At 44.1% G+C, this 19,459-nt stretch overlaps 7 protein-coding genes across 9 annotated transcripts; 4 read left to right on the top strand and 3 right to left on the bottom strand.

The window, feature by feature from the left end:
- Positions 1-433: 433 nt before the first annotated feature.
- mettl21e (methyltransferase like 21e) lies at positions 434-4,180 on the bottom strand. Of its 2 annotated transcripts, none has more exons than XM_037247341.1 (5): positions 4,059-4,180; positions 1,632-1,795; positions 1,443-1,560; positions 1,254-1,351; positions 434-963 (listed from the first exon to the last, which is right to left on the bottom strand). In XM_037247341.1, exons 1-5 carry the CDS (start codon positions 4,093-4,095, stop codon positions 637-639), a joined length of 744 nt encoding a protein of 247 aa, XP_037103236.1. In that variant the 5' UTR covers positions 4,096-4,180; the 3' UTR covers positions 434-636. The 2 variants fall into 2 exon arrangements, with proteins under 2 accessions (XP_037103236.1, XP_037103237.1); XM_037247342.1 differs by having other exon boundaries at positions 1,632-1,789; positions 4,059-4,178.
- On the bottom strand, positions 4,132-9,566 carry ercc5 (excision repair cross-complementation group 5). The gene is made up of 15 exons (XM_037247337.1): positions 9,350-9,566; positions 9,046-9,221; positions 8,857-8,972; positions 8,681-8,782; positions 8,473-8,527; positions 8,224-8,370; positions 7,949-8,153; positions 6,989-7,858; positions 6,694-6,914; positions 6,510-6,629; positions 6,224-6,437; positions 5,787-5,931; positions 5,500-5,700; positions 5,344-5,428; positions 4,132-5,197 (listed from the first exon to the last, which is right to left on the bottom strand). Exons 1-15 carry the CDS (start codon positions 9,435-9,437, stop codon positions 4,700-4,702), a joined length of 3,243 nt encoding a protein of 1,080 aa, XP_037103232.1. The 5' UTR covers positions 9,438-9,566; the 3' UTR covers positions 4,132-4,699.
- A 104-nt stretch (positions 9,567-9,670) lies between these two features.
- blzf1 (basic leucine zipper nuclear factor 1) lies at positions 9,671-11,976 on the top strand. 2 transcript variants are annotated; one of them, XM_037247340.1, is made up of 7 exons: positions 9,671-9,837; positions 10,099-10,179; positions 10,316-10,770; positions 10,841-11,040; positions 11,176-11,304; positions 11,401-11,623; positions 11,696-11,976. In XM_037247340.1, exons 2-7 carry the CDS (start codon positions 10,161-10,163, stop codon positions 11,879-11,881), a joined length of 1,212 nt encoding a protein of 403 aa, XP_037103235.1. In that variant the 5' UTR covers positions 9,671-9,837; positions 10,099-10,160; the 3' UTR covers positions 11,882-11,976. The 2 variants fall into 2 exon arrangements, with proteins under 2 accessions (XP_037103235.1, XP_037103234.1); XM_037247339.1 differs by having other exon boundaries at positions 9,752-9,931.
- A 148-nt stretch (positions 11,977-12,124) lies between these two features.
- On the bottom strand, positions 12,125-13,962 carry trmt10c (tRNA methyltransferase 10C, mitochondrial RNase P subunit). Its single transcript, XM_037247338.1, has 2 exons — positions 13,820-13,962; positions 12,125-13,785 (listed from the first exon to the last, which is right to left on the bottom strand). The coding sequence occupies exons 1-2, from the start codon at positions 13,850-13,852 to the stop codon at positions 12,328-12,330; spliced, it is 1,491 nt and encodes a 496-aa protein (XP_037103233.1). The 5' UTR covers positions 13,853-13,962; the 3' UTR covers positions 12,125-12,327.
- Positions 13,963-14,155: 193 nt separating this feature from the next.
- On the top strand, positions 14,156-15,063 carry txnl4b (thioredoxin-like 4B). The gene is made up of 3 exons (XM_037247428.1): positions 14,156-14,350; positions 14,423-14,574; positions 14,680-15,063. Exons 1-3 carry the CDS (start codon positions 14,219-14,221, stop codon positions 14,843-14,845), a joined length of 450 nt encoding a protein of 149 aa, XP_037103323.1. The 5' UTR covers positions 14,156-14,218; the 3' UTR covers positions 14,846-15,063.
- Positions 15,064-15,384: 321 nt separating this feature from the next.
- On the top strand, positions 15,385-16,818 carry mrpl16 (mitochondrial ribosomal protein L16). The gene is made up of 5 exons (XM_037248229.1): positions 15,385-15,594; positions 15,682-15,753; positions 15,867-16,015; positions 16,084-16,377; positions 16,436-16,818. Exons 1-5 carry the CDS (start codon positions 15,528-15,530, stop codon positions 16,625-16,627), a joined length of 774 nt encoding a protein of 257 aa, XP_037104124.1. The 5' UTR covers positions 15,385-15,527; the 3' UTR covers positions 16,628-16,818.
- Positions 16,819-17,508: 690 nt separating this feature from the next.
- On the top strand, positions 17,509-19,458 carry LOC119120747 (centromere protein Q). Its single transcript, XM_037247936.1, has 8 exons — positions 17,509-17,746; positions 17,831-17,897; positions 17,963-18,062; positions 18,159-18,227; positions 18,311-18,440; positions 18,560-18,679; positions 18,799-18,873; positions 19,156-19,458. The coding sequence occupies exons 1-8, from the start codon at positions 17,651-17,653 to the stop codon at positions 19,174-19,176; spliced, it is 678 nt and encodes a 225-aa protein (XP_037103831.1). The 5' UTR covers positions 17,509-17,650; the 3' UTR covers positions 19,177-19,458.
- Position 19,459: the final 1 nt, after the last annotated feature.

Here is a 19,459-nt window from a genome sequence, read left to right as displayed (position 1 = left end):
CACCCGTGATCAAAGATGACCTCTGAGTAAAAAAGTGCAGTCACCCACAAAATTACGATTAAAAGAGACACGGGATAGTATGACGCAAACTTCCAGAAATGACATTTTCATGTGTGTTTGCGAGCAGTTATAACTCAAAAACCTCATGTTATTTTCACATTTTTTGCAAATTTGAATCGGGCCTTTTCGGACAGAAATTTCATAATCAACTTCTAACATTTATTTATTTATTTATTACAATTCATTTTATTATTTAGAAACGTCAAAACGTAGATCAAAAACATTTGAATAATAAACAATGTTGTTTATTTGAGTTAGCTGTAGCATAAACCTTACATTGATTGCGTAGGCGTCTCTTATTACATATCAAATATAATTTGGATATAGCTTATGGTAGGCTCACAAAGACGCTTTCACAATTGTGCTTTTTGTATTTTTTGATGTATTTGTTGGAGTAAAAAAAAAGAAACAAACAGTACTCTAAATTGTCTATTATGAAGTGTACGCTACTTTTAAACGACATACAAATAAAGCCAATCTTCATTTTACATAAGAATCACCTAGCACTTCTTCACATGAAGTTGGCCAAAAGAGTAAACAGGCTCAGAAAAACAAACTCAAAATGATCAAGTAAGCTTAGACAGGAGCTGCTTCTTGAGCTTTGGTCCTCTTGTCCCTCCTCCAAGCCCGGTACAGTTTGATGCTAAGACTGGGGAGGTCGTACAGCTCCTCCAGGTGGAAGCGCTGGCGAAAACGCTCCACAAAGCCGTTCTCGGGGTCCAGGCGGAAACGCATGGCCCACAGGATTTGCGTGTCGAGCTGACACAGGTAGCTGAACGTGTCCAACAGCTGGTCCAGGTAGGGGTGCGCGTACACCACGTCTGCAGCCAGGATGTAGTCGAAATGCTGTGTGCTTTGGGGGAACTTCTGCTCCACCTCTGGGCCCCAGACCAGCTCTGTGACCTGACAATCAGAAGCAAAGAACATTTTCATAGAGGGGGAAAAAAAAAAACCCGCGCCTTTTGTATGAATGGCGAATTGAATAGTTTGACTCATTTGCGTCTTATAGTCAGAAAAATACGGTAATTAAAAAAACAACTAATATATATGCAAATACATAAATTAGCCAACTAACTGAACAAAAAAGTCAAAATTAAATTAAATTGCAATAAAAACACATTTAATATATATATGCAAATACATAAACTAGCCAACTAACTGAAGAACAAAAAGTCAAAACAAGATTAAAATACCAGAGGGGTGTATTTGCACCGTCCTCTTGTGTTGCACGTGACGTTGTACTGGAGATTCCCGAGCACATCAGGGAGGTCTGTGCAAGTGACCTTAGCACCTTAGCAGGTAACGCAAAAGCATTTTAGAAACCTCAAAACGGCAAATTTAATAAACGTGGACATCAATCGATATTTTAGCTATTGTTTTACCTAAAAGACAAGAAACGATGGAGACCAGACCAGTTCCCGCACCAAGTTCTATCACGTTCTTGTCCAGCAGGTTGTACTCGTCACGGTTGGTCTCCAGGAAGTGACACAACACCATTGCCTAGATGTTCAACAGTCAGCAAATCATCATCACGATGGCTTTTGAGACGTGCTCTTTGTCCGCACACATACCGAGGGCCAGAGTACAGCTCCGTAGAGGTCTGTGGATTCTTTAATACGGATCTGCTGGTCAGAGAAGATGTAACCCTCCCACATCTCTGGACCGATGACAGAAGGGTGGAACTGGCGGGCTAAAATGGCCTTGGCGAGTTCTTCACCAACGGCCGGGTCTGCTTTTAGGGACAATAAAGTGCAGGTGAAGTTATGCTCCAGGTCTGCAAGATTTCAGCAAACATGGTGTCTTTCCAGGGTGGACCACCTCTCGTGAGTTCCTCGAACCACTTACTATCCAAGGCGAGGTTATTCTGAGTGGGTTTAGATTGGGAACGGCCATTACTATGATAAACGCTGAAGGCCTGACTTGGATGTTATGGAGAACATGTCAAGTCTGTCAATCTCAGGCACCGAGACTGAAACTTCACCACAGGCAGCTGTTAGCGTGCAATTTAGATGTCAACACAACACAAGCGATTGCATACCTCCACTCACTGACACTGAGAGTTGATTGGGTCATCCAGACAATTCCAAATAATCTCAGGATAAAGGAGAAGAATCTGGAAACGATCTTTTTTTTAATTCGGTTTTCTTTTGAATGAGGCGCTGTCTTAAAGATCCAAAATGGCACATACCAATTTGGGCAGAAAATTCAATTGACATGCAATATAAAAATGGCCATCGGTCTTCCCAGAATTTTGACTCCATGATGTCCCGAAGGCCAAATTTGCCCATGAAGTGTTTATTGCACAAGTTACCGCCATCATTAATATCCTGCTGTAATGAGTCATTCATACTTGGGTCAGCTGCTCTGGGAGCAGGGGCAGGTACACATTTTGGGACAGGTGGCACAAACAATTTCTTCTACAACATTCTAAGCACGTAGGAGCTGGCAGTCCAAACCAAACTGTGCTGTCCTCAAGAACATAAGAGGAAGGAACGGTCACTCGGTCACAAGTGTTTTATGACAAACACCAGGAAATCAGCCAAGTTGAAGCGAAGGGCAACAAAAGAAACATTTGTGAGACCTTTGATGGAAATAGATCCTCAGGTTGATTTGATGGTGAGGTATCGATGACAACTAGGAGCAGCGTGATATCATGTGCTGGTTGATCTAATGCACAAAATGAAGGTACTGTTTATGTGTTGTACGAGTCTGGGTAGTATGCTTGGAAAAAAAAGAAAAAAAGAAATTGGCATTCAATGCACCACAAAACAAGACTAACAGCATCGAGATGTGACAAGGACAAAGAAGAAGGGAAGGGAAGCAGGGAACTAAATACCAACAAACTGACGAGTCGACGAGGCACACCTTGAATGGAGGGAGCTGATTGGCTAACACGAGACCGGGTTCATGAGAACAGGTGGACAAAATAAATGGAATAGAGAAATGCATTGACAAAAACATGATGTAATTATATTCTACTTGCAGCTCTAATGGCAAAAAAAATAATAATTATTGACTGGTGTCATCAGATGCTTGAGCGCATAGATTGACAATCTTTTTTTTTTTTTTAAATAAAGCCTTCATACCTGTCCTTGTTGAATTTAAAATTTCTGGAACTTTGATTGACCTCAGCCATTGAATAAATAAATAAAAAATAAAAAATAAATAAATAAAATAAGTACAATGCAATAAATAAATAAAATAACTACAATGAATAAAATAAATAAAATCTACAATTGTATTTTTTTAAATACTCAATTTAATATTGTGATTATGCTTATGTAGTTGGAACTTTTCACCCCTACGTGACAATTACTAGACCAGGGATTAAGCCTGATAACGATCCTGATGATCTGATCATTTTCATCTAAAAACGGGCTGGATTGGTGCCCTTGAGGACCGGACTTGGTGACCCCTGTATAAAACATTAAACTTAAAATATCAAGGAGCATGCCTCGTGGAGACGGAGAATTCAAATGAACCATTTGCACAGCTGAAAATCCATAAAAGCCGCCAAGTGTCCACTGTCCAACCAAACTGCAACAAACACCATCACCAAAACACTATTCCGGGCATGTCCTATTTTTACGCATTTTATTTTCAAAACCACTATAAATCATTCAAAGGTACAGCACACCTACAGTTTAATCACTGATGATTCATTGCTATAATTTACATGCAGTCCTTCTTTTCATCTTGGTTTCGTTTCTCCAAACAATTTGAGTCTGCTGTGCAACTTGAGTTACATAACAGCCGTTTGGGCTTACGATCAACAACACAGCAACAATTTTTCCTTGACTTTCTTTGTGTGCATGCATGAAAATCAACATATCAAACAATTGCGTTCACGTAACCACACAATTACAAAAAATCTTTTAAACTGTGTGACGTGTATGAGAAGTGAAGTTCAGGAGAGCTTCTTGATCAACACTGGTGCCAAAATATAGAATACGGGGTAGCCTGAGAAATTTGCTGAAATGACAAAACGTGTTCCTCACCAGACTCGGACCTCTCGTCACACTCCCGAGACTCCATGGTCAAACGAGAAAATAAGATCAGTGCCGTATTTGGTTTCTGGTCACGCTAAAGTCCTTTAGGATTAGATCGATCTGGCAACAAATCTCTCGTCTGGCGGGGAGATGTCATCCAGTTTTAGGTTACACAGCCTCCCATAGAACCAAATCCAGTATTTCCCAAGATCCCAACTGGCTTCCCCTGCGCATTTGCAGTTCTCCGAGCGGGTAAGGCGCTGAGTGGCGGAAACAGCTGGCAGCTTCGACAACTGAGCTGCGGTGAAAAGGGACACCTTTCTGGTTTAAAATAAAGACAATATGAAACTCTCTCTATGGGTTTATAAATAAATAGTTTTGTCTATGAAAAAGCTGGACCACACACGCACGTGGTTGTTCTGTGAGGCAATTTTGAGTTCACAGAGGTCGGAGGTCAAAAAGTAGTAAATTGTTGTCTCAACTCTTGTTTCTTGATGTGTGTTTAAATGTAACGGATGATTTCAAATAAAGAAATCACATATAAAAAGAGCCTTCACAATGGTTATAGGGAAATTCATTTTATTCAGTTTAATAGAAAAAAATCCAATGATTGCATTCGAAGTTTTAAAATACATTGCTAATAATTCATTTCAGTTTTTCTTTCCTCGTCCTCTTGCTCTCCTGCTTTTATGACCGCGAGCTCTCGTGCTCCCCTTGAACACAGATTGAGCCGTAACCATGGCGACTTTAGCAGAATTATCTTCGCTGTCTTCGCCAGAGCTGCTGCTGCTCTGCTTTGGTCCAGTCTTGGAAGCTTTTGGCAAACGTTCCTCCTGGCTAGCGCTACTCACTCCGTTCAAAGATGTTGTCAGAGTTTGTGCAATTTCCTCAGAACCCAAAAAGCCGCCCCCTCCCACCGATTCGTTCCATTCTCTCCTGTTGCTATTTTCAGCTTTCTTCCGGCCCTCTTCTATCGTCTTCCCTTTCTTCGATTTAGGCGGCGTGACGATTTCCTCGTCAGACTCCGCGTCGTCGTTTCCGTTCTCCTTCCTTTTCATGCAGGTGATGGCGCGGCGGAGACGCTGACTTCGGACCGCCTGCTTTTCCTGTTGCTCCATGCGGAAGAACGTGTCGATCCGTAACTGAGTCTAGAACGAAACCGTGGGGAAATGCTGTGAGGCTCGAAAGATGAAGTTCTTGCATCAGCACTTGAACACCCGATCCAATGAACTTGAACTATTCATGTGATCCAGGTGGACATTCTTAGCGTCGTCCAAATATTTTGGCCAAGTACCTGCTGTGTGTTGAGTTGCTTGATGACAGGCTGAAGAGTTTCCGCCGTTTTTCGACCGGCCCATCCGAAACGACTCTGACAGAAAGTAACGAGCGGGTCAGGGAAAACTCACGTGACACTTAAAACGCATCGACGGCACCGATAGTGGAAGGATATTCTTTGATCATGTCCAGTTGAGGGCGTCCCCAGCTGAACGAGCTGTCCGACTCGTCCACGGCGGGCTGCAGGTAAGCCTGAGCCACGGCGGGGTTCGGGAAACCGGTCTGAAGTTTCAGCCCTCTCAGCTTTTTTTTCACTTTTGTGTCCCGGGGATCGGCCGTCAAACGTTTTTTCTCTTGCGCCTCCGACCACCACGTCCTGCAAAATTTCAATGGCATGAAGGGGAAAGATCTTCAAAAGCAACGTCCGGAGATGGTGACAGTTTTCTGACACAATCAACACACCAGAACTGCGTTAGTGGCTCCAAGCCAGGTCCAGGGAATTCGTTCAGGAGCTCCATGCCGGTCACGTAACCGATCCCGGGCACGCCCTCGGTGTAATCGCTTCCGAGCAGGTAAGCCAGGTTGATCAGTTTGGTTCTGTCCAGACCTGAGTTGGAGGACGGAGAAGTCATGCTGCGCGTGTGTGTACACATGACATCAGCGATCGGGCCAACGACATTAACACCTGTTTGTGATATGCCACATGTAAAGATATCGGCTTAGCGCTTGGATGCGTTCTCATTTCCCCTGTCGACACCGTTTTGATTTGTTCCGATGTGAGAGCAACGCGGCTTACGGTGGCAAAAAGAGAATTTCAAATATGGTACGTCTTAAAATAATACGGCGGACATTTGCAAACCGCCGTAAGTAAAGTATCACATTAGATGGAGGCCACTGACCCAGTTGGTTCTGCAGGTCACTGTACTGGTAGTGCTCCACATATTTATTCTGGCTGAAGAAGTTCTTGTAAACATGTCGCCCCCCAAACAGCCAAACGTCCGAGTCGTCGGTTATGGTCCCGTTGGTTTGGTCGGCCCGGTCGAGGGCGGCGCACTGCGCCTCCGCCTCCATCGGAGCCACCAGGAAGGGAATGCCGAACAGACGTAGGAGCTCCTGGAGCCGCGAGAGCAAGATATTGGAAAAAAAAAAAAAACTATTTTTGATTCGAATCTGCATTTGACTCACTTGGCTCTCCAGGTACATCTGACCTGTGACGGTATTGGCCATCCTCTCCTGCTGCTGTTTCTGCTCTTTCAGGTTGCTCTGCTCCACCAGCAGAGAAGTCTCCAGAGACTGCAGCTCATCCTGCAGCGCAACGCCGACGCCGTGAGTTGGTTGATCAATGAGGAGAGACACGGCGCATGCTTACCACATTCAAATCTTCCCACTCATTAACTGCAGGGCTGGAAGGGGAAATGTCCTCTTTTCCCTCGTCCGACTCTTCCTCCTCGTCAGTTTGCGTTTTCGTGTCTGGCTCGTCGTTGACCTTCAAAGACTCGTCTGGAACGGCGGCCGACTGACTTTCTGCTTGCGTGGTCTCCTCTTTATAGATCTCCTCTGCGTCCTCCTCCGATATTTCAACGAAGCTCTCTGGATGAAAATAGTTAATTTTTTTAATTGAACTGTTCTTCATCATTAATGAATTGATCCGCTTTGACTTTTACCGTCTGATTCGCTATCGTCGATGATCTCAGCGTTAAGGCTCATTTGTAGAGTGGGCGATTCATTATTGATCCGCTCAGGCGGCTCAAGGTGACTCGGAGAGTCCCCGAGTCGTTTTGCGAGGAGCTGCTCGGCCGCCTCAGGACGGACACGCTGTTCCTTCTCAAAAATCGAGCCTTGCTCCGAGTCACCCGTCTCGTCGGCCTTTCTACTGAGCGTCATGGCGGCAGGCGATTCATCTTTAAATATTTCCTCATCCTTGTTGACCTCGCTGGCCTCCTCCCTCAGGTTTCGCTTGTCGGATCCTTCCTTCAGTTTCTGAGTCGCAGCTGAAGTGTGAAACGCTTCATACCTCTGTCCGATGACCTCATCCATAGAATCGGAACCACTATTGAACAAATGATCGGCGACGCGCTTAAAATCCGTTTTTTCTTTGGCGTCTCCGATAGGTTCTGTCTCCTCCTCTGAACTACTGATGTCTATTTGCAACTTTGCGACAGAGCTGACGCTCGGCGTCTGATGCTTCGCTCCATCTTCCTTCTCGTCCTCCTCTAGAGCTCGTTGGATGGCGATCAGAGTTCGTGGAGAGACCTTACCGTCGCTCTCTTCCTGCTTCTCCACATCCGAGCTGTCGCTCATGGCGGCCTGGATGGCCTTCAATGTACGAGGTGAAGGCGGCGAATGGAGTTTGGACGCAGATGCCTGACAATCGTCTGGACGTGGAACTTGCCTTTTCTCTTCATCCTCGGAGATTGGTCGCCACAGGGGCTCCGGTTTGTCCACCGCTCTCTTTATAAAGCCCGCTAGGGCGTTCCCGCTCCAGGGTGCGGAAACCGGCTGGCTCGCTGAGGGAGTTTTACTTTGGCTTGAGCCTGTAGAGCAAAAAACAAAGCACACTTTATATATCACAATCGATATTTTTAGTATTTTCTCAACTGCTCTTGAACGACTGATGCCCTCGCCTTTAATGAGGATGTAGTGAGAGTTATCTTCTGAAACAAGGCGACGCGACTCCACGTCATGGCTCTGCCGGTCCTGCCCAGAAAGCTGCGGCGCGTTGCCGGCACTGCGCTCGTTCATTTCTTTTTCAACTCCCTCCAGACGTTGATTCAGCTTGTTCCTGTGCAGCAAGCCGGATAACTGATACTGGGAAAAATCTGTGGAGAGCTAGGAGTGGATTAACAAGTTAGGAGGCGTGCGTGCGTTTAGGTAGACACGAAGGGGACGATCGAAGTACCTCGGGGGGTTTGTGGTACAGGGTCCGGCGCCTTTTTGAAAACTCTTTCATGTCTTTGAGGAGCTCATGTTTCATTTCAAGTGGGAGGCAGGCAAACTGCTCAGAGTTGATGTCCACAGAGTTGGAGTCGTCGTAAAATTCCTCCCCCTGGCGAATACAGTAGATACAACTCAAATCAACATGATTTTATGGATAAGAATATTTGTGAATGTATGATGTACACATGTACATAAATGTGACTTTTTTCACCTGATGAATATCATCAACCTCATCCTCAGACTCTTTCTCTTCCTCCTCCTCTGAACTGTAACAAGGAAAATTGGGCATGAAATATATATATTTATAAATTTGTGAATACACAGGTGCTGAACTGTGTATTAGCATATTACCTGTGGATTATATTAGCACAGGGAAATTATTTAAATTTAATTTCAGAACAGCCTTTAGGGTTCCTGACCTGCTTTTTTTGTCCTCATCTGCCTGCGGCAGGGCTGGTAGAACGTACATGTCATCCACCTCATTTCTCTTCACACTGGATAGGCTCGGTAGCGGATCCTTACTGAAGCGATACAAGAAATAAATGTTGCTGTTTGGTCTTGACCAAATTGATAAAAAAAAGACCATGATGCTTACCTGTCACCTCCAAGCACTGCTTTGATAGCTTGCCGCTTCAGGAATGTCCTGAGGAGTTTCTCATTAGTCTTTTGGGACTCTTGGCGCAACTCTTCCTTCCTCTGCCGTCTCAAGACCTGAGGAGAAAATCCACCAAGGAAAAATATAAAAAGTGTGCAATAACGTCGATAATCCGAAATGCGGACCGACCAGAGTTTGTTTCTTCAGCAGTGGAGCATCTCCATCAAAGACAAACACTGGCCTGATGCGGAAATATAGCAGCTTGCAGATGCGGTGGAAGAGAGTGAGAAGATGGGCGTTCTGGACATTGTTGCCTTCACGGTCTCGCACCCCCTTCACGGCTTGATTGAGCCAAATACTGATATCTGTTGGTGCCAGGTTAAGGTGCATGTTTCACACAATAGACTTAATAACGACAACACAGATGGGGAAGAGAGGGAGGGTTAAGTGATGACATGGAAAACAATTGATTTCATCTCTTAAATTTGGATACCAACAGCAAGAATTTTACCCTCCAGAGTTTCTGGATTTATGGGTTTCCCCGTGCTCTCCAGGAGCCTCCAAAGTCCGTGCACTCCCATGGCTCAATTTAAAACAACATAATAAAGTTATAATTACACACTAGGTGCACAAACTAGTGTTTACCTCATCTTGGTAACAACAATTCTGTTCGTCGAGCAACCAGTGAAGGACGCAAACGTTCCGGATTTATTTTGAGACCCCGGTTTGATCTGTCAGGCCATTCTTAAGATGAACAAATGTTTTCTTTATCAAATTAGAATAATTGTAGTTATATAGGTGGATATATTTTATTTGTAAGAATTTTTTAGTCGTTTATGATTCAAAATAGAGTGTGTAATATTTTGGGAATGACTACATCTAGCCTGACAGACTTAGCTCAGGGTATCTATTGCAACACTAATATGCCAACGACATCCGGTAACAATGGAATACTGTAATCCGGAGGACCATTGTTAAGTGGTATGTTTCCCTAAATAAACATGTCAGATATAGTTGATAGAAATACTGGCCTGCTTCTTAGGATTTATTGAAGAACCCGTATTTATCCTTCAAAGTAAGTATTCACTTCGCGAGCCTCAAAACCAGCCACGTAGTGAAACTGTAATCTTCATGTGATTGCCTTGTCAATTGCTACACTTAAACGTGACTATTGAAGCTGTCATCACGTGTTTGTCATAACAACTATGTGTTGAAGCACCATTTTTTATTTTTTCTATTCAGAGAAATTACTGGAATACACTGGACTTTTTGTCTCGACATCAGCTCAGTAGCAAACTACCACCATGTCGACTGCTGTCAGGGGTATGTAACATTCACATCATATTTTGTTCATTACTTGATTGAAGTAATCATGTCAACATTTCTGCAGATACATGTAACGTAGACGTTACCCAGTAATAACAGATGCAGAAACAATTGCATTTCTTCATTCTTGCAGATTCTGCCCGTGTCCCGGTAAGAGTTGCTGGCGATGGCATGGAAACCGAGAAAACGCCCTCCACCCCGGAGCTCAGCATCGACACATTGCCCTCGTGTCTCTCTGCTGCTCCCTCGATCAAAGTGGCAAACCCCAAACACAGCTCCAAGTCTTGCAGTCCTCCTCCCCCTGTTTCCCCACAGCCCCTTGGGGTTCTCCACCTGGGCAAGGTGGGGAGGGAGGCCTGCACGGAGGTGGAGGCCATAAGGATTGTCGTCCCTCGTGCTGCCATAAGTAGAAGCAGCCGTCTTACCGAGGCGAAGGTAGACGTGGGACAACAGGGGGAAGAGCGAAGTTCTTCCCCGCAGCCATCGGTGGATGATTGGAGAGGACAGCTTGAGAAGCTTCAAAACTCTGAACGCAGGCTTCTACAAGACAAGGAGGGCCTCTCCAATCAACTGCGAGTGCAGACCGAGGCAAGACCCACGTGGAGCAGATTGACCGTTTTACGCAAGCAGTCTAAACTCTTTCGTCACGTGTGACTAGGTGAACCGTGAGCTCAAGAAACTGCTGGTGGCGTCCATGGGTGATGACCTGGAATATCAGTTTGAGCGTCTGGCACGCGAGAAGAACCAGCTGATTCTGGAGAACGAGGCTTTGGGTCGCAGCTTGTCGCATACGGCCGAGCAGCTGGAGCGCATGAGTATCCAGTGCGATGTCTGGAGGAGCAAGTTCCTGGCCAGCAGGTATGAAGATGCTACTGGGAAAGCCAAGATTGGTGGTGTAAAATCAAGGATTAGTTGGACACACTAAAGACTGGGGGAGCACCGAAGGACGTAATTATCTTGGTATGCTTTGAAACCATTTCATTGTGACTCCAGAGTGATGGCAGAGGAGCTGACAAATGCCAGAGCAGCTCTGCAGCGCCAAACCAGAGAGGCGCAAGGAGCCATTCAGGACCTGTTGTCGGAGAGGGACGTGTTCTCCAGGGAAATGCTGCTAACTCACAGGTGACATCTTCGCAGAGGATGGATCCAAATGGGTTTTCTGGTCCATTAATGAGTGTCTGTCGCCCACCTAAACTGAATGTGTTTGATTGTCGTCAGATCTCTGGAGCAGCTCCTGGTGTCTCTGCAGTGGGGCAGGCAACAGACGTACTACCCCAGCGCGCAGCCGCTCAGCACGGGCGAGATGGCAGCAGCTAATTACAAACTAGCGGACGCCATCAACTCTCACCTGTTGGGCAACGCCCGCAGCGGTGCGGTCAAGAAAAGCCTCGCAGCAGCAGAGCAGCTGTGCAGCACACCGGCGGAGAAGATGGCCGAGAAGGTGCCTCGTTTCGGATCCTGTTCCGCGAGTTTTTAAATGTCAATTTCTTATTCATTGGTTTGTGTTTTGTAGGTGCTGAAGATTTTAGATCCCATTTCCTGTGCGGAAAACAAGACAGAGTCCGCGCTCAGTGACTCGCCCCCGCCAAACTTTCTGAGCAACAAGAAGAGCATCGGCAGGTTTCACCCGTACACTCGCTATGAGAACATCACGTTCAACTGCTGCGAGCGCTGCACCGGAGACATCCTCGTGCTCTAATCGTGCGGCTGCATGCAAGTCTCTCACATCGGCATCTTTTGGGAGAATTTGGTGCTTTTCGTATTTTAGATTCAAGTCTTTTGATTATTGGATGAGAAGAAAAAAAAACATTTAATGTATTGAAGTTTTGGAACATGAAATTCATGTTTTCAGAGTTTGGTCATGTGCCGTGATTGGTTGTTACCTGAGCAGCTGTTATGTCATTTAGTGGCACACAACAAATTATAAAGAATTTTTTTGTGAGTTGACTTCCCCTTTATTTTGTTTGAAAATGCAGTACAGAGTTGTGTAATATTTTCTGCTAATTTAATAAAGACCAAAGGAGGTTCTACTGTTGAAAATGTCTCTTGGATGAATTTGATTTCTCCTAAGTTCTGCAGAAAAAGACCAATTGGCCAATATATGACAAATTCAGGCAAATGGCTGGAAACCATTTTGTCACGCCATTAATCGTCATCCCACCACGCCTTGCTTTGGCGCTGGCGTTTTCCTTCCAGACTATTCTTCAGAGATGGCCGCACTCTGCTTGCAGCTCTGCTCTGAGTCGGTCCGGCCTCTTGGTTGAACCCAGCCGAACCGAATTGTCCTTTCGACTTGAATGAACCTTGGTACCCACTTCTGAGTGTCTTACTTTTTGGACTTGCATGTTTGGAAAACCTGTCCCCATCCTCTCCCGGTATGCGATTGGTGGTTTCTTGCTGGTCGCGGTGAAAGCCAACATGCTTCCTGGTGGGCACAAACTTTAACGCCTCCTCCCATTTGCCGGTTTCCTTCACGCTTATCATGATACGAATCATCTGATCCAGGGTGAGATTTTTGGCTCCCATCTCCCAGTCTAGGAACTCATCCAATGGTAAACGGGCTGTGGCCAACTTCAGACGCTTAGCATTGGCCAGAGACAACCCGGGAAGAATCGACCGGTCCACGAGGGCGCCGACGATGTACACTTTCGAAGGGTCGAAGGTGCGGAGAATGTTCGGCGAGTCCGCCGTGAGGTAAACGAGGCGATCGCGAGGAAAGAGATCAATGGGGTGAGCGTGTGTGTCGGTGATGAGCAGGCGGTCCCAGGTTTCCGCACCGTAGCGCTTGAGGAACTCCCTCTTGTAGGCTCCATCTGGTTGAAGGTTACAAAAATGCAGATGGAAAGGCTCCTTGGCACGTCTGTTCCATGCTTCCACCTCCATCAGTTGGGTCACCGTATTTTCAAGCTCCCGCCTGGACATGTTGGACTCGTAGCTCATGTCAAAGACCAAAGGCTGGTCATACAACATGGCCTGGGCGGCCCGCCAGGCCAGAAGTCGGTCCAGGCTGCGACTCCAGAACTGGAGGAAGATAGTGTTTTTCATTTCATTCTGCTCCCCATCTGGATTTTGAGCTCTTTGCTGCTCAAGTGCCGCTTCCCTCTCTGCTTTCTTCTGCTGATTCTTCTCCTTGCGTGCTCTTTTATGCATTTCCCTCATTGCCAGGTACTTGAGGTACTTTTTTCGAGCTGACTTGGTGGTGAGGTCTGCCACAATCTTTAACTCGTCATCAGTCATCTCTTGGGGTACCAGTTTGCCAGCTAGCCGCCACATTGCCACCAGCTCCCGAGCTGCCTCCAAACCTTCTGGAATTTTTTCCTCCTCATCGCGTTCTTCTTCATCCTGAGCATCGGCTGATGAAGCTTGGGATCTCATCACGGATTTCCATTTGTCCAAGTCAACATTCTCCCTTTTCTGTGGACTCCCAGCACTGAAGAGACGATTTGAGTGGCAAATAGAAAGAGCTGGCCGAGTCCTGATTGCTTGCGTTTTGTTGACAAGGCATAACGCCAACCTGCCACTTTTCCATAGCTCATTTAAATGTCGTTGAATGAAGAGTCGTCCTAACATGGTGTGCTGCGGATGTAGGACTGGCAGCAGCGACACAGCCAACGAACCTTATTTGCACGCGTTGGGATTTTTCACAGGTCAAAAAAGTATAGAGTCCCATTGCGCCATTACCATTGCAGTCGCTGAGTTTTTATTAATTTGCAGTCCACGCTTGATAATCGTGCGGAGGTCACGCTATTTGTAAGTGCAACGTTTTAATATGTCGTACTGCAACGGCGAAGCGCTACCCCGCCCAACATTCCGCCTTCCATCAATTAAAGCCGATAAAATAACTATAAATCGTGTCTAGAGGTTTGGTTATTTTAATGGCCTGTTAACTGTTTTATATTAAAAAAAAAAAAAAAGATTGCGTAGACTTCTGACATGAAAAGTTACGGCGCTACATTTTCCCTACGGTACGCCAAGGGTGTTGCACTGTTGTGACAACTTCCCGTGTCATAGAACACCTTTTTGTGCCAGCCTGAAAATGAGTTTATTTTTGCCAAAATTGACCTGCAAAAAAGATATAGACGACGTTATCAAAACAGTAGCAGAAAAGGTGGTTGTTTTGAGATTTGGGAGGGATGAAGACTCAGTTTGTCTCCAGCTAGATGAAATTGTAAGTAGTCTTCTATAATGATGTTTGTTGTGAACTATTTCCTACCTGACGCTGCTTCTTGTTTATTTGTAGCTGTCAAAAACGTCACATGACCTGAGCAACATGGCCTCCATCTACATAGTCGATGTGGATAAAGCCCCTATTTACACCAGATATTTTGATATCAGTTACATCCCATCAACTGTATTCTTTTTCAATGGACAGCACATGAAAGTGGACTATGGGTGAGACCTTTTTAACGTAATAACAACAGGGCATAATCATTAGGTCATTAAGTCACATATTTAAAATACATACTGATATGCATGTGTTTTCTTTCTTTCATTCAGGTCACCAGACCACACCAAGTTTGTTGGCAGCTTCAAAACCAAACAAGATTTCATGGATCTTATTGAGGTCATATATAGAGGAGCCATGCGGGGGAAAATGATTGTCCAGAGTCCCATCGACCCCAAAAATATTCCCAAATATGACCTTCTCTACCATGGGATTTGAAATCAACAGCTATTCTGAATGTGATGCGTTAACCACCATTGTTTTAGCTCTTAGCTTCAATCAAATTGGAATGTCCAAGTATCTATACTGCACATACAATTTTGATCATGTTGAGTGTTGTGATGTTTCCTATGGAAAACAAGTAGGTTTACTGTGAAATGTGTATTAATGGAATACAAATGTTATGTTGCAATAAAGTTTTATATTCTGTTCATAAATTGTTCCTTTCCATCTCTAAAGTAGTGTAGAATTATGTAAACATTTGTAATGATGATAGGGACACACAGACGACTTTAGCATAATTGTGGCACGGTATGGTACAATTTAACTAAAAGCAAGTGGAATAAAGAAGGGGAGATAAATTCAGTGAAACCCAGATAGGAAAAATTGTCATCCACTGGCCTACGTGGCAATTTTCAAGACTATGTAAACAAAAGAAATAGCATGTGAAATCTGAAAATTTGGCGTATAAGCTTTGCTTTTAAATTCCACTCCTATACTGCAGATGGCGCAATCAAAATCCCAAAGCAACACTGCAAGAAGACCGGAAGTGACGTGTTCGCCGTGTGCGACCTTGCAAAGCAGGACGTAAAATAATACAAATAGGCCACTTAAATGTTATTACAGCGGCACTTAGACGTGATGTTCTAATTGTTATAGCTTTTCTACCAGGTTTAAGACGATGATCTCTCTCATCAAGGCTGCTGTTGGCAGCGTGGCCGCCGCCTGCGCCCACGGCCACCAAACCGGTAATTGAAATATTCAGCTTGTATTTTGTTTACTGTTGCCTGCAGTGCCTTATAAATAAAATGTATATTTTAAACTCATGCCTACAGGTCTTCTGCACAGTCACATAAAAGTTCTAACCGCTGGAGTGAAGACATTTGGAATCCCTCCAGACTACAGTGGTAACTATTCTGTTGTGAACATCCACAACATCTTCCATATCCGACTCAGGCTCTTGCTTGCATTGTAACAGTGGCAGTGTTCCCTTTGACTCTTTTTCTTTGTTTTGTTCAAGATGTGGTTCTGCCAGAAAAACCCAAACTGAAGTTTTTGAACAAGGTGCCCAATTTAAAAAAGGCTAAGAAGGAGATGAAGAAACTACGGGACATTCGAGGCCCGGCTCAAACTGCAAATACCTTCACAACTGGACAGTATGCAATAGTGGTAAGGTCAACAATTGTACGGATAATTATTAGCATGGCACATTTGACTCTCCTCTTTCTGATACTCAGGCGATGGGAGGAGGCTACCTCCACTGGGGTCACATGGAGATGATGCGTCTAACCATCAACCGCAAGATGGATCCCCGCACGACGTTCGCTCGCTGGCGCATCAATGCTCCTTATAAGCCCATCACGCGCAAAGGGCTGGGTCAGCGCATGGGTGGTGGCAAGGGGGCCATCGACCATTATGTTACGCCTGTCCGCTTTGGTCGCCTCATTGTAGAAGTGGGAGGAAAAGTGGAGCTAGCTGAAGTGGAGCATATTTTGACCCAAGTAGCGAAGAAACTTCCCTTTCCTGCTAAGGTGAGACTACAAAGATGAAAACTTTCAAACGATTCATCAAATATTGTGTCTCCTTTAGGTGATGAGTAAAGAAAGCCTAGAAGCCTTTCATCAGGCCCAAGCCGATATGAAGGAGAACAACCAGAACCCGTGGACCTTCGAGAAGATTGCCCTAGGAAACATGCTTGGTATCAGAAAGGTCCTCAGCTCGTTTGACCTAAGATATCATGGACGTTTCGCAGGCAAATTTTACATCCCAGGAAGGGTATGACAAACCCCAAATACCGTATGTGAACTTTGCTGAAGTTTCAAGGACCTTGACTTCAAAATGACTTTTGCAAGACTCTTCTTTTTTTTCATTTGTATATGTTCCTTTTCTTGGTCTGATCCTGTCAAATTCCTTTGATTTTGTATCATCAATAAAATCACACAGTCAGTTGAATAAACATTTTGACTCAGTTACATACATGAACATGTTCATACATTAAATGTGAAAATAAAATTACTGCAAAAAAAGGTACAGCACACGTATGTTTGCCCTTTGAGACTTTGTACATTTATTAATATGCTATGTACCAACTCTTTAATTGTACAGTACCTACAGTACAAGTAACAATAATTCCAGGCAGTTATAATTAGGACGTGTACGCTCATAATAACATTTTTAAAACCTTAATTCTAATGAATCCAATGACAACCATTAAACTGAACTAGTGTTACGCGGACTCCCTCTAGTGGGGAAAGCACAGTTTTATTTTTTTTCCATGTTTAACCCAATGTTAATGTTCAAACTGCGCATAGTAGCTTACAATAATATTAAATACACTTTTTAGGGATAAAAGATGTCTTGGTTTAAAAAAAAAAACACACTTAAGCCTACCTTAATGTTGGTTACGACGTCAGTACAAGGCGGAGACGAGTATTATTTTGTCCCAAACGTTGACTTACAGGTAGTGATTGACCTCCGTCTCCTTAACAAAAGCCAGTGTAAGGGACGATCATGGGTGACCGAGTTAAAAAGTTAAATCACATATCACAAGTGAATTGCATATTTTGTGCCTATATTTAGGATAAAGGCGTTTTGACAAAAGCAATGTCCCTGATCAGGGGATCAGTTTTGGAATGTACGCATGCGCATTTGTACCTCCATTTTAAACCCGAGCGCGGAAAATGGTACGCATTTTGAAACCTAGAAATAATCAAAAGGCTTACTGTCACTTCTAAATAATCAAACTGCATACTGTCAGTTATTACTTCCAAGTAAATTAACTAAAGCAAACATTTACTATTCGCAATGAAGCCGTTACGTGGTTCTCATCGGGAATCATCAAAAATACCCACCCTGAAAAACAAGTCTAAAAAGAAGACTCGTCCAGCAGCCGATCAACCGGTAAAACAAAAGTTCAACTTCCAATTTGTGGCATGTCGACGCCGGTTACTACTTCTCTGACAAACTCTTTCTATTTTACCGGAGGATTCACCGCCTGCTGCCGACAACAATGACAAGAGCAAACATCAAAAGCCTCCAAAAGTTGGAAAAGGTTTGAATGACTGATTTCGAGTTTGTTCCAGTTTCTTACTTATGTTTCTTGCATCTTCTGCACAGCTTCTGAAACTGCCCCTAAAGTCAAACGTTCAAAAATCCTCAAACCGATGCCGAGATCCTCCATCAATGCACTGGAGAATATGCTGAACCTAGCAATAATGTGAGTTTGGGTCCATCCATAACCTTGTATGAGAACCTTTTGGGCATCCTTAATATGAAAATGAATATGCAATGACATTCTTTACGATGTTTTCAGGACAACTCTTGGTTTGAGACAGACAGAAAAGGAGGAGAGCCAGAAACATCTAAATATTGTGAAAAACAGGTGAGCTCAAGAGACGTAAACAGATGAATAGCTAAGGAATCACCCTCAGATAAAAAAAATCTTACACTGAATCCCTTTTCTAGATTCTTGAGTCATTGTGCAGAGCTTCAAGTTCCAGTGCAGAAACATGAAACGTTAGGTCAGTCATGGCCGCGCCACCGCGAGGAGAGCAGAAAGTGCCAGGCCCAAAAGCAAACTCTGACTCCCCTGAAGGTGAGCGAGATTTTCTCAGGTTGGATAAAATGGTGCTTTAAATCTCACTGCATAAAGTGTCAAAGTCGTTGGCTGCTCATGTGATGACTTTCATCACTCAAAGCTGACCAATTTTTTAGGAAGACCTGAAGGCTGTGGTCAGTGTGCTGGAGAGCACAGAAGAGCAGACGTCCTCTTTGCAGCGTGTGTGTAGTTCTCTGAGAGAAAAACTGGAAGAGGAGGAGGAGAAAGCTAAAGAGGTGCAAGACATCACATTCTGGTTTAAGGAGTGAAAATATGCATACAAATCGGAAATGCTTGTTCTCATTATTGGTCTCGGTGTCGTAGTTGTTTGACGTGCGTTTGTTCATCCTGTCAGATGTTACAGAGAAGCAAGCAAGCGGTCGTCAGACTACCTTCTCGCCAACCTCGGAATGATGAAACAACCTTGGAGGTGAGCATGAATGGTGCCTACTTTCACAATGTGTTTCACAAGGATCTATTGCGTAATAAATGTTCTTCATTGTTAAACGACTTGCTCTCCAAAAATGTGGTTAAAATGGCTGAGTTGCATTTCCTTCCAAGAGGAACTGCAAGTTCTAAATAGCATAGGTGGAGTAACGTGTTACCACTCTTGGGTAAAAACCCACTTCTGCCACTCTTTTTAAAAAAAACAAAACAAAAAAAACCCACAAAAGTGGTTCCTCAGTGCTTACATAATTTTACTTTTCCTCAGGCTGAGTTAATGAGAGAATAATTCCCGGACGAAGACTGTGAGACCATCTCGCGTAAACTGGGAGCAATCTTGCAAAAGGAGAAGTGGTGGAATCAAAAAAGCAAGCAGCTAACGTCAGATCAGTTTTGTAAATGTGATTTGTTCCCTGCAAGAAGCTGCTATGTTTTTTTTATTTTTTTTAAATAGATTTTCAAGATATGTATAGAAGTGTTTTGGAGTGTTGCAGTTTGTAGCTGACGCTTTTTTAAAACTGTTTTCAATTTCTAAATCTACATTTGTAAGAATAAAAGCAATCCTACACCAG

This window comes from Syngnathus acus, chromosome 3 (genome assembly GCF_901709675.1).
Source record: "Syngnathus acus chromosome 3, fSynAcu1.2, whole genome shotgun sequence".
Lineage (NCBI taxonomy): Eukaryota > Metazoa > Chordata > Actinopteri > Syngnathiformes > Syngnathidae > Syngnathus > Syngnathus acus.
The sequence above is the reverse complement of the archived record's forward strand: the minus strand, read 5'-3'. Positions and strand labels throughout refer to the sequence as shown.

Bases quoted from the DNA above. Each gene is read 5' to 3' on its own strand.
- mettl21e (XM_037247341.1), bottom strand. From the start codon at position 4,095: ATGGAGTCTCGGGAGTGTGACGAGAGGTCCGAGTCTG. The intron at 1,561-1,631 runs GTATGTGTGCGG...TTGAACATCTAG, and splicing joins GAGCTGTACTCTGGCCCTCG to GCAATGGTGTTGTGTCACTT. The intron at 1,352-1,442 runs GTAAAACAATAG...TTACCTGCTAAG, and splicing joins CATCGTTTCTTGTCTTTTAG to GTGCTAAGGTCACTTGCACA.
- LOC119120747 (XM_037247936.1), top strand. From the start codon at position 17,651: ATGAAGCCGTTACGTGGTTCTCATCGGGAATCATCAAAAATACCCACC. The intron at 18,063-18,158 runs GTGAGTTTGGGT...CGATGTTTTCAG, and splicing joins ATGCTGAACCTAGCAATAAT to GACAACTCTTGGTTTGAGAC. The intron at 18,874-19,155 runs GTGAGCATGAAT...ACTTTTCCTCAG, and splicing joins ATGATGAAACAACCTTGGAG to GCTGAGTTAATGAGAGAATA.
- blzf1 (XM_037247340.1), top strand. The intron at 10,771-10,840 runs GCAAGACCCACG...ACGTGTGACTAG, and splicing joins AACTGCGAGTGCAGACCGAG to GTGAACCGTGAGCTCAAGAA. The intron at 11,305-11,400 runs GTGACATCTTCG...GATTGTCGTCAG, and splicing joins GAAATGCTGCTAACTCACAG to ATCTCTGGAGCAGCTCCTGG.
- ercc5 (XM_037247337.1), bottom strand. From the start codon at position 9,437: ATGGGAGTGCACGGACTTTGGAGGCTCCTGGAGAGCACGGGGAAACCC. The intron at 8,528-8,680 runs GTCAGGAACCCT...TCCTTGTTACAG, and splicing joins GATGAGGACAAAAAAAGCAG to TTCAGAGGAGGAGGAAGAGA. The intron at 5,198-5,343 runs GTACTTGGCCAA...GTTTCGTTCTAG, and splicing joins AGCAACTCAACACACAGCAG to ACTCAGTTACGGATCGACAC.
- txnl4b (XM_037247428.1), top strand. From the start codon at position 14,219: ATGAGTTTATTTTTGCCAAAATTGACCTGCAAAAAAGATATAGACGAC. The intron at 14,351-14,422 runs GTAAGTAGTCTT...GTTTATTTGTAG, and splicing joins GTCTCCAGCTAGATGAAATT to CTGTCAAAAACGTCACATGA. The intron at 14,575-14,679 runs GTGAGACCTTTT...TCTTTCATTCAG, and splicing joins CACATGAAAGTGGACTATGG to GTCACCAGACCACACCAAGT.
- trmt10c (XM_037247338.1), bottom strand. From the start codon at position 13,852: ATGGGACTCTATACTTTTTTGACCTGTGAAAAA. The intron at 13,786-13,819 runs TCCCAACGCGTG...TCGTTGGCTGTG, and splicing joins CTTTTTTGACCTGTGAAAAA to TCGCTGCTGCCAGTCCTACA.
- mrpl16 (XM_037248229.1), top strand. From the start codon at position 15,528: ATGATCTCTCTCATCAAGGCTGCTGTTGGCAGCGTGGCCGCCGCCTGC. The intron at 15,754-15,866 runs GTAACTATTCTG...GTTTTGTTCAAG, and splicing joins AATCCCTCCAGACTACAGTG to ATGTGGTTCTGCCAGAAAAA. The intron at 16,016-16,083 runs GTAAGGTCAACA...TCTGATACTCAG, and splicing joins CTGGACAGTATGCAATAGTG to GCGATGGGAGGAGGCTACCT.